Source organism: Equus przewalskii, chromosome 12 (assembly GCF_037783145.1).
Source record: "Equus przewalskii isolate Varuska chromosome 12, EquPr2, whole genome shotgun sequence".
Taxonomy (NCBI): domain Eukaryota; kingdom Metazoa; phylum Chordata; class Mammalia; order Perissodactyla; family Equidae; genus Equus; species Equus przewalskii.
The window spans coordinates 31,068,260-31,080,639 of NC_091842.1; the positions used below are offsets into that span (position 1 = coordinate 31,068,260).

A 12,380-nucleotide genomic window follows, 5' to 3' on the forward strand; every position below is an offset into this window, starting at 1 on the left:
TACCACTATACACTTATTAGGATGGCTAAAATTTAAAAAGACTGACCATACCAACGGCTGACAGAGATGTGGCACAACTGGAACTCTCATGCATTGCTGGTGAGAAATGTAAAAGGATACAACTTTAAAATAATCTGGCAGTTTTTAAAAAGTTAAACACACACCTACCACACAATCCAGCCATCCCACTCCCAGGTATTTGCCTAAGAGAAAAGAAAGCATATGTCCATACAAAGACTTGTAATATAAATGTTCAGATCGGTTTTATTTGTAATAGCCAGAAACTGGAAACACCCAGTGGCCATTAACAGTGAACAGATATACAAATTGTGGAATATCCATATTTCTCAGCAATAAAAATGAATAGACCACTGATACACTCAACAACATGAGTGAATCTCAAAATAATTATACTGAGTGAAAGAAGCCAGACAAAAAAAGAGTACATACTACACAAATCCACTTATATAAAGCCCTAGTATAGGCAAACTAATCTACAGTGACAGAAAGCAGATCAGTGGTTGCCTGCAGATGGGGGCAGAGGGGCATGAGGCTAGGATTATAAAGGAATACAAAGAAACTTTTGGGGGTGATCAATACTTTCACTATCTTTATTGTGGTCATGGTTTTTATGAGTGTATACATGAGTCAGAGGTGTTTAAAGTGCACACTTTAAACATGTACCAATTATTGCAATGTCAATTATGCCTCAACAAAGCTAGGGGGAAAATAACTGCCTACATTTTATAATATCCATTTTAAATTGTCCCTTTTTCATCAGCATACTGAAAATCTTTCATTGTAGCAAAGCAATTGAGGAAATTGTCTCAAATACAGCTTTTCCTTTGACCTTAACTCTCTATAAACACGACTGTACAAGTAAACTACTATTGGATGGAAAAGTGAACCAACTGGTCTCCCTGGATTGCACAGCGGTCTGTTTATTGGCTTCAAAAGAAGCCCGAATGTTTAGCTAAACTACCAGTACTAAATGCTTGGTCACTTACTATTGAAACTATTATAACCACAAGCTGCCCTAGAACAATTCATTAATTCAAATAAACATTTATTGCACATGTCCTCTGTCTGGCATTGTTGTAAGTGTCGGGTTTCATGTACAATGGCCAATACCAAATTACAAAGCCATTCTGCGTCCACTCTGGAAATAATCTGTAAGGTTTTAGTCACTGCATTTAAAAAACACAACTGAAGAATGTAAGTGGAAATAAGCTGATTCTTCTCATACAGGAAAAGTTAAAATAATAAATGCTAGTGATAAATTATTAAAGAATTCTAGAATGAACATATCTCTTGAAACCTAAGAGAATTCAGGACAAATATAAAAAAAGTACTTCTACACACAACCAGAAGAGTGGAGCTTGTCAGCTACAAGAGGTCCTTCGAGCTTGGAAACATAAAAAGATGTGAAAAACTCAGACAGACAGATCCAAAACGATTTATATTAAAAAAATAACAGCTAGGAAGCTTTAAGTAAATTCCCTGTTAGTATCAAAGCCAACACTCTGTGCCACCGCACATTCTTTCCTGTCGATTTTAAAGAATTCTATGCTAACCGGACCAAGGATGGTAATTACATTTGATAGAAAATGTAAGCTTATTCACTTATCACAAATAAAATTCAATAGGTCCACATCTCTTGCCACAAATATATAGGATATCTTACAGCTTATCAAGGGTATCCATTTAAAAATCTTTTCCTATCTTTTTTTCCCTGCAGTGGTACTCCTCTTTCAGGCTTTCTCTATAAAAGAATCCAATGAACTCATTCAATGGACATGAAGTCAATAAACATGCCCTGTTAGAGATAACTCTTGACGACACTGTGCTTCAGATTCGCTTGGAAATTGTTACTCCTTTCCTAAAATCTTCAGATTGCCTCCGAACTGTCATTGTTTTGTGTTCTCAAAGGAACAATTTTACTAAACGATAAGCTTTTAGTGAGTTTTGACTGACATAATGATTCCCTGTCACATGTTCTAAACACATCATACCCAAATTCATATCCGCATTAAACACTGCTAATCTTCTAAATACGCAGTGAGCACAGCATTCCAGGCCACAGGTTCTGCAAGCATAGTGTGTAAATACTTTCATTCCGATAGAGAAGCCATAACCATTAAGACGAAAGAGACAAACATCGTAGTATTCGGTCATTTTAGTCTCTGTTCTTGTTTGTCAGATTTTTAAAAATGAAATGGTTCTGTTTTCGGTAAAACGGTAAGAAAAGTTTCCAAAAAGTAGAGACATTCCACAGCTGACAGTTAATGTAAAGTCCCCATCATGGAACTTTTCCATCCCACCTCCAATATTTACTTTAATTAAAATGGTGAAATGACACCTGCGGCAGTTTGCGTTCTACTCAAGCTGAGAACCAAATTTGTGTTTCTTCACACCTCCACCGTCAATTATTGCCCTACGATTACATTTCCTTTTGGTGGAGAAAACTGTTCCATCGCCTAACATCTACTAGCAATTTACAATGTGCCAGGCACTGCGCTGAATACATTATATGCAACATTTCCACTCACCCTCACAACAACACTACGATGGAGCATTGTACAGCCAGGTAGTGTGCACGATCTTAAGAACTTGCCCAAGGTCACAGAGCTAGCTCCAATTACTAGCAGCACAGAGGAAATCTTGAACCCTTTAGCAGTGAGTCTCCCAAGAGAGGCCTCAAACAGGACCCACCTGCCTGAGAACGTGGACTCATCTAACCACGAGTCTGGGTGTTTGTTTCTTCTCAGTGTGGTTAATCTCTAATGCTCTTTAACTGGACTCTGTGCCTTAACATGGGAGAAAAACGACGCTGCCACAGGACTAGGGGTATACCACCACAATTTATCTTCTTCCCTGCTTTGGCTCTCAGGGACCCTTTGTTACCATAATCTTGCAAAGTCAGGCAAGGTCTCTGGTAAGAAGACAAGACTGTTTGAAAATTTGGGGTAGTCTAACTAGTAATGGGGGATGAGTACTCCCGATGATGTGTAAATGCTTAAAACAATCCTGATTTAAAATCCTATCACTGTTTATCATATAAGTAATACAGTATAAAGTTATAACAAATATGATACAGTAATGAGTAATTTAGCCTTCATTCCTCCCAAGATTCGATATGTCATTGACAGCACAGAACGGTGGTTTTGAATGGCGCTCCTGGAGCCCCTGCAGAGCACGAGTCCCGCCTTCCACTGCCTCTGAAAATAACCCGTTTTTTACATTGGGGTTTCATGGATAACATATTCACAAAAGAAGTCTGCAAACTACACACCCCCGCCCTTACAGAATTTCTGCACACTATTTTGCTATCTTTGAGATGTAGGCTAAAACTTACTTAAACTGAGACTTTCCTAACATAGGAGCAAGAACTGGCTGAATAAGCTTCTGCATTCTCTTTGTCTGTTAAGAGTGACTATACGGTAGAAAGCATAAACAAGATTTGTCAGCTACTGAAACTACAGTTGAAGCATGTGAAAAACGCCTATTTATACATAGAATACATACATATTACTTAGAATCACTTATCAGATTCTCTGTAACTGCCAGGCAACACATTAGCCTGAATTCTACACACACATAGAAGTAAGTTTCAACTGTTTTATTTTATACTTTCCATAACACAAATTCTTCTCCTAGTTAGATTAACTCCAGGTAGAGATAAAACAATTAAATTTTCCTCATGCCCACTATTTAATACTCCTTTTTGAATTCTATTTATCAGTCAGAGAAAAATCCAAAAATGACATGCGTGGAAATACCGCGTATGTGGAAGTGACCTTGTCATTTAGGTGGTGAACACAGGAGGGAGTGACAAGCGCAGAGACCAACTGCAGGAGGACTGTCTTTAGAGCCGCGTGTTTATCACTGTCTGTGAGAGCTGCTTCCTCCCTCCCTGACACCTAGGCCGTGAACTTTTCTCTCTATTTGGAATGATGATCCCTTTGAAGAATTAATTAGTACAGAATGGAGAGAACTACCCCTCATGAATAAAACCTTTTCAGAATACAGAATAAGCCATACTATTCCGTATAGCTTACACAGATACATTTTAACCATTTTTTTCCAGGAGCTGATAAGCGGTGCCCCCAGAAATCAACATTCTTTAATTTTGGCTCTAATTTCAAAAGGGATACAATTTGCAGGGGTCTGGGGTCCCAGCGCAGGGATTTTCCATGTAGTGACTTAACTAACCAATGCAGGAATCAAACCCAGGATTCTGATCTCATTATCATTAAAATCTGAACGTATTCCCTTTCCTAGTCCTTGAGCAGTTTCAGTAAAATTCAGAATACACAAGTCTTAGTCTGATAGATAGTTGTTGAAAACCCTGAAGGAACAAGTGTTAATCTATAAACGAAAAGAAAATTATCTGTTATGTTTTAAATATATATTCATATATATCGTAGAGTAATTTAAAAAGTGAGATGCTGTCATCTCAATTTGAGTTCTTAGAAATACTCTATTAAATTAACACTTGCTAAAAGACACTGGCCTACATTCAGAGTCAGGCAAATTTAGTGAAAGGTCTTTGGTGAAAAATTAAACAAAAATGGCTCACATCTCTAGTGCAGGGGGAAAAGAAAGGAATCTAGGCAATAAACAAAGACACTAAAAATATACGCAATTTGTTATAATATCTTGTCACATGGCTGGGTGACAGGATGAGAGTGTTCAGCCTACAAAAGTAATACAAATGTATTTATGCCTTAAAATGGAAAAAAACAAACCACCTCTCCCAAGTGTGACCATAATATTACTACTTTAGATAATCATGATTATGTTTTTCTAATATTTAAATAATAAAAATTATGGCATATCCAAGCTACCAGTGGTTTGGTTTTCCTGAATATAAATGGAAGGCAGAGCTGGAACATACTCACCTCAAAATTAAAGGGTAAAAAACCAAAGTCAAATTCCATTTCTAGACGAGCGTTCCAAGAGTTATTAAGAGATAGGAATCAGGAGTCGGATTTCAGGATGCCAAGATTTGAAATCTGCAATTCATTTTATTTTTTATATAAAAGATGAAACTAAGTTAACATCTGCTATTTGGAATACAAAACTTAAGTCCTGATGTGAACTGAATTCTTACTTTTAAGGTGAACTTCCAGTCCTTTCCATTCACAAATAGGACTTGATTTATTAAGTTCCCTGCTTTGTATCTCCAGAGTTGATCAAAGCACACTCTCTTAGTACAATCTGTATTGTTCCAAGTGTTTTATAAACATCTTTTGTGAGAGTTTACAGGAGTGATCTGAAATCATATCCAAGGTTTCATCCTATGAGTCAGTTATTCTTAAAAGGAAATAGAAATTCTTTGTCTTTATCACCTTTATTTCCCTTATCACATATCAGATACTAATCTGTCACAAGATTTAAAAAAAATCATTGGCAGTATTGTCAGTAGATAATTACTGGCATTAAATACTAGGCAGGACAAAGGGGAAAAAAGGGCACAATTTCATTACCTGGACATGAAAATTAGAGGTCTACACAATATCTGAATTTTCACAGAAGTCCCTTAGCCAATAAAAGTAACTCTCAAGGACTATCTACCATCTAGACCTACACTGATAACTCCCAAGTCTGTATTTCCTGTCCTCATCTGAGATCCAAATTGTCTACCCAGCTGCCTGCTGGACATGTTCACTCAAATTCATTCATTCACACCGATACTAACTGAATACCTACTATGTGCCAAGTGCAGTATGCTAGTCTATAGAGATTCATAGCAAAGAAAACAGACAGCCCCTGTCCTCATGGGGTTTCTAATTGTAAAGGAAGAGAAACCGATCAAATAATCATAAAAATATGTAAGATACAAATTACAATTAGCCCTATGTCCCAGTCTAAGCTAGTCTAAAACTGAACTCAGTTTATTCACTGCACTCCGGTCTGCTTGCCCCCTGAACCCTGATTCTTGGATAGAAACTGTGCCATCGCAGGTTACCAAGGCCACAAACTTGGGAGGCATTCTTGACCCTCCCATCCTCCTCAGATCTTCTCAATCTCCAGATCCAACGTTTATTCCCAGAGTAGATGTGCACGGTTGGCTCTGCTCAGAACAACCCTTGCCCACTTCCTCTGGGAACTCCCAATGAGATGGCGGTAGAGAGCTTCCAACAAAGACCCCAGTGTCTGGCCCAGACACAAAACCCAAGGCCAAGAGTGCCCCTGGGACTTTAACAACCAAAGCTGGGAAGGAGAAGCTCTTTCTTCCTCTGGGTTGGAGAGTATGAAGATGGCCCCTGCCCTGGGGAGAAGCCTGAGGGAACAGGGATAAGGGAAAGAGCCCCTGTGATAATGAGTACCACTTCCAATCCCCCAAGGCCCCTGAGGTAGTCCTGGTTTCTCAGAACTTCACTCCTTTTGCGACCTTCTCTGGAACCTTTACCTTTTAACTCAAGATAGTTCGAGCAGGGTTTTTGTTACCGGTAGCCAGGATTCCTAACTAATAGCTCCTAAACGTTTCCAGCCTATGTCTTATCCAACTCTGCCATGAATGCCCTAGTTCAGGTCCTCATCAACTCTCACCTGGACTAGTGTAACTCCTAATGGGTCTCCTGTCTGCAGTCCTGCTTCTGGCATCCAGCATCCAGAACACAGCAACCAGAGTGACCACATCACTCTCCCCGTTAGACTCCTCCACGGCTCCCCATCAATACAGACCAAATCTAAATTCCTTAACAAGACACACCCAGCTCTCTGTAATCAATCTTGCTCTCCAGCTAAGCAACTGTTACTCCCTGCCTCACATTTTATGTTCGGACTAAGTGAAACTACTTGGGCTTCAGCACAGCAAACACACACACATACACCATGCTGAACTGACTGGGAAGTAAGATACTTTCCTTTCTGAAAACCATGAAAACCAGAAGGGATTAAAGAAAAGCAATTTTCTTTAGGCTCCCTTCTAGGCATCAAGTCATCCCACCCACGTCTACATTTAATTACATCAATAATCCTAAATATGGCTTGCTACAAGATATCTGGTGCCGGGGCACATGGCATACACAGCAGCAAGCAACGGGAAGAGAGAATCACAGAGCCTAACAAGAAGCTCAGGTTGCTTACCCATGTGGACTGAGCACAAGTATCCACTTTTCTTACCCAAATAAAGGAGAGTACTCCCTCCTGCCTTCTGTGTACCTCCACTGCCCTCTGTGGATGCCTCTAGAATGACATAGGAGCTCTTGTTCCTTGAGGATAGGGCTGCGTTCCTCTCACCGCTGGATCCCCAAGCACAGTCAAGTGCTCAGTACATACGAGACACTTAGAAATGTTCACAGAATGATACATGTATTCTGAGCTAGGCAGAACACTGAAAGAAACCTTTCTAACATAAAAAAAAGAAAGAAAAGGCACATTGGGTGTTAGGTTGGAAAACTTGGTCTTCTCACACTGAAATTAGATGAGAATATTTGAAAACACAAAAGATGCTTAATATCTGTAACCCACTGTATAGTTAACCAGCTGACCATATAATTTTGCACCAATTTTTTAAATGGGAGATGTCTAGAAATGAGGTATAATTTTTTTAGCTTACAGAAAATTTCAGAAAGACGACTGCACAAGCAACCAAAGAAAAACAGATAAATTGGACTTCATCAAAAAGAAAAACATTTTGCTTCAAAGAACAACATCAAGAAAGCAAAAAGACAATCCATAGAATGGGAGGAAAATTTTACAATTCATATATCTGATAAGGATATGTGTGTGTGCACACGGGTCTTTATCCAGAAGATATAAAGAACTATTATAACTCAACAATAAAAAGGCAATGCAATTTTTAAAATGGGAAAATAATTTGAATAAGCATTTCTCTAAAAAAGATATACAGAGGCCAGCCCAGTGGTGCAGCAGTTAAGTTCATGTGCTCTGCTTTGGCAGCCCAGGGCTCACGGGTTGGGATCCCAGGCACAGACCTACATCCTACTCATCAACCAAGCTGTGGTGGTGTCCCACATACAAAATAGAGGAAGACTGGCACAGATATTAGTTCAGGGACAATCTTCCTCAAGCAAAAAGAGGACGATGGGCAACAGATGTTAGCTCAGCGCCAATCTTCCTCACACACACACACACACACACAAAGAAACAAGAATTAAAAACAAAAGATAATACAAGTGGCCAACAAGCAGAGGAAAAGATCTTCAACATCATTAGTCATTTGGGAAATGCAAATCAAAACTACAATGAGATACTACTTCACACCCATTGAGATGGCTACTATGAGGGAAAAAAACCAGAAAATAACAGGTGTTGGCAAGGATGTGAAGGGACTAGAGTCCTCTAACATTGCTGATGGGAATGTAAAATAGTGCAGCCACTTTAGAAAACAGTTTGGCAGTTCCTCAAAGAGTCAAACATAGACTTCCCATAAGCCCCAGCAATTCTAGGTGTCCAACAGAAATGAAAACATATGTCCACCCACATGTTCACAGCAGCATTAATCATAATAGCCAAAATGTGGAAACCATCCGAATGTCCATCAATGAACAAATAAACAAAATGCGTTATACCCATGCATTAGAATATTATTTGGCAACAAAAAGGAATGAAATCCTGATACATGGACAACAAAGAGGAACCTCAAAAACATGCCAAGTGGAAGAAGCCAGACACAAACGGCCACACGTTGTCTAACTCCATTTATATAACATGCCCAGAAGACGCAAATCCATAGACACAGAAAGCAGATTAGTGGTTGCCAGGGGCTGGAGAGGGAAGAATGGACAGTCACTACTAATGGGCATGTCACTCTTTTTGGTTTCTTTTGGGGATGATGAAAGTGTTCTGGAATTAGACAGTAGGGATCGGTGCACAACTCTGGCAATATACTAAAATCCACTGAATTTTATGGTTTAAATGGGTGAACTTTATGGTATGTGAATTATATCTCAACAGAGCTGTTATTAAAAAAAATGCACAAAATCATATAGCGACACCTCTGTGCAGAGGCCTGGTTGAATCACTCTGCCTGCTATGGGAAAACCTGTCGCAAAGAAAACACAAAATCTGTTCAAACAAGAAAATGATTTATTTTCCTACCACTAAATCCCTACAGCGACCAACCATAAAATCAAATCCAAAGTAAAAAGAGGAAAGAACAAAAGAGCACCCAATTTGCAATTCGCTGGCAGGTATGAAATGGAATTAACCAAAGACAGCACAAAGAAAAATGTTTATCAGAACTGCTCACTTCCCTTCGATTACGCAGATTTAAACAAGTCAAAGTCCTTTTTAACTCATGAGAAAACGTGCCAGCTTCTTTATTAGCACAGAGCAAGGAAAAACAAGCATTCTCTCCTATAACAAAATTAACGTCCCACAGAAGGTCTGTTTGTACTTGGCCGTCATGGACCTTTCATCTCAGAGCACTCCTAAATTAAACAAGCCTATGTTGTATTGAACACAATGAGCCAGACACCCTGGCAGGCTCCTAAACTTCGTCAGTTGATGTTAAAGAACATTAGAAATAAAGAGGATCGTGAGAATAATGGTGATGGTGGTGACAAAATAGCTTTATCTTCATTCTGTCCAATGTTTCAATGATCTACAACAATGGAAACGTTCTAACAACTCCGAGACCCACTTCTCTGCTGGTGTACTTAAGAAAGCACAGAGACCAGTCAGAGACCTGGATTCAAGGCATTGTTTTTTTTTAACATACTAGCTGCCTGCCTGAGGACAAATTTCACAACTGAGCCCTTCTATTCTCTAAAACTAGAGTGATTATATCTATCCTCACGGAGCTGTGAGAATGCACACAAAGGGTACAGCCCAATGCTCCAAACGTATATCCCCACCATAAAAATCCTCACAGTTTTAGGCCCTCGAAGCAGACACTCACTTGAGAGCTTATCTCATGGTATAAGCAACTGACATCAGCCATCCTTCTTCTACTCCAAGGACATCTAAACAACCAAAAGATCCCATGGAGATTTCACATGAAATAAATTATCCCCTCCCACAGAGCTGCAAGTAAGAAAGCCGTCAATAAAGTGTGTTTCAAATGTATTAAATGAGGGCACGACACAAAGAATTCATTCACCTCAGAGGTATTTAAAAGCACTGAACTGAGAAAGACACACCTAGAGAAACACTTACTATTAGGGAGAAATGCATATTTTTCAGTGCAATAATTGGTAACCTTTCTGTAAAGATTGATGCAATTTGATTATAATTCCCAAGTGTCAGTAATCAGTTCTTAAGGTAAAAGAAAGAGGAAGTGGGATGGTTTCAAGCACTCCAGAAAAGACGTAGGAGGAGATCCTTTCCCATTGACAGCAATTAATGTTTGAGTGACGGCTGCTAGAATATTCAGACTGAAAAACTTTGTTACATTAGAATAGACTGAAATCTATTTAAAACAAAACTTACTGGGTTTAACGTACACAAACACAACCTTCACCATGAAACAGGTGTCCTCTCTGAACAAAGTGGCACAAAAGAAAAGCTCACATGGATTTCCTGGATTGTCATCACACCACTATGATATGGCGGAAACGACGGTGTTCAGCCATAGCCCCATGTTGGAAGTCTATTTAACGAGAGTATCTAGACTCAGCAGTAATAGATGCAGTCCGACTCCTCTGCGCAGCTCCAGACAAATTTCCATCATGCCACAAAACTAGGCAAAGCTTCCAGGGTTAGGAAGGAAGATTTCTCAAAGGAGATGGGACATGCAGAGGCTGGAGATCTTCCCAAGGAGTTTCACTAAGCACCGTGCTCATTACGGAACTTGTGCCTAGAGCTCCTGCTCTCCACCACTCTCCAAAACTCTGCCCTTAAGACTCTGAGTTACTAATACCTCTGGGAGAGACCAACTCAGTTAACAGATACCACGGAAGTAAGCCCTGAGTGTCAGCTGTGCTAGGGATCTACTTTCTATACCACATATAAGCACTTCACAAAATGTTTTCCCTCCTCCTGCAGTTCAATACTCTCACCAGGGTCATAAAAGTTTCACCTAAATATTCTACCACCACAAATTCTGTATATGAAGACAGAATGTCTCCTCTTTCCAACTTTCCAATCAAATAACCACTTACACTGCCAGTCTAAACTTTAAGCTTTATGCCTAAAATAGGAAGAAACTGTCACAAATGCACAAAATCCAACTCATTAAATACATAAGAATATCTTAAAATCTGTTTAAACACAGTACAAAAATTTTTATAAATGCAGCTAAGAGGAGAAATAAATGATGAAATTTTAATTTTAATTAAGACTTCAGTCTAACTACTTCCAGTAATTCCTCACTTTCCAGGAGTATTTTTAGAATTAGGGCTTTAAAGCATGTGATTAGAGAAATTAACTCATCAGTGAAATGAAAGCTACCATTAAGCAAATTCCTATACTACCACAGAAAAGAGATTCAAGAGCTCAGAACTTTGGTTATTTTAGAACATAAATACAAGATTATACCATTAGCCACAATAAGATGTCAGAGGGAAAAGTCCAGGAAATCTCATTAATTTACATTCTACTAATGAAGACTCAATAATTTCAAGTTTGCCTAGATTTAACTTTGGACTATTTATTAAGAAAAGGGTTGCTAAGCAATTAAAGTACAAATAACGATTGCTAGGGGATTATTTAATCAAGTTAAAATTTTTACATGCAAATAACTGCTGCTAAAATACTAATTAAAACTAGCTCATGCATTCTTTAGAATCCCATATTCCAGTGGAAACAAACTGCAGGAAACAAGAGTCCGAAACACTGCTTAAATCTATTAGATAATGGTTCCATCTTCTCTGTTTATTTTGGCTGTGCGAACTGGTTTAGCAGTCAGAAAAGCTTAATAGGCACAATACTGGATTGTGAGGTACAAGAAATATAAAATTGGTCATTCAGATGACCAAAATATATTTCTCATATATATTTGGTCTTCATCCAGTTTCTGGCACAGAGCTCCTGAAAAACTCTTGGAATTTCCTAAGCGCTGAGAGGGATAAAAGTGTCTTTTGTTATGTTAATGAGGCGACTTTTGGAAAGCACCCAAGGATGGGGGCTGCTGGCAGTGGAGCCAACTGTGTGATTAGAGGGTGGGAACCCCAACCTCTAGAGAAGGGAGGAGGGCTGGAGGTTGAATCTACCACCAATGGCCAATGAGGCAATCATGCCTATGCAATGCAGCCTCCATAAAAACCCAAAAGGACTGGGTTCGGAGAGCTTCCAAGTCGGTGAACACGTGGAGATTTGAGGCGAGTTTTTCATTCAGAGAGGACATGGAACTCCGCACCCTTTCCCTATACCTCACCCTATTCATCTCTTCTACCTGGCTGTCCCTTTTATATTAAACCAGTGAGTAATAGTAAGTAAAACGCTTCCTAAGTTCTCTGAGCCATTCT

General features: G+C 39.1%; 1 protein-coding gene across 20 annotated transcripts in view; it reads right to left on the reverse strand.

The window, feature by feature from the left end:
* The window catches only part of MRTFB (myocardin related transcription factor B), a 259,277-nt gene that overhangs the window by 163,363 nt on the left and 83,534 nt on the right, over positions 1 to 12,380 (reverse strand). For 2 of the 20 annotated variants that reach the window (XM_070568502.1, XM_070568488.1), the window contains exon 3: positions 52 to 96. The exons of the other annotated variants lie outside the window; for them this stretch is intronic. In XM_070568502.1, the coding sequence (XP_070424603.1) occupies positions 52 to 90 (39 nt within the window). In that variant the 5' untranslated portion in view covers positions 91 to 96. The remainder of the gene's footprint in view (positions 1 to 51; positions 97 to 12,380) is intronic. 20 annotated transcript variants of the gene reach the window in all.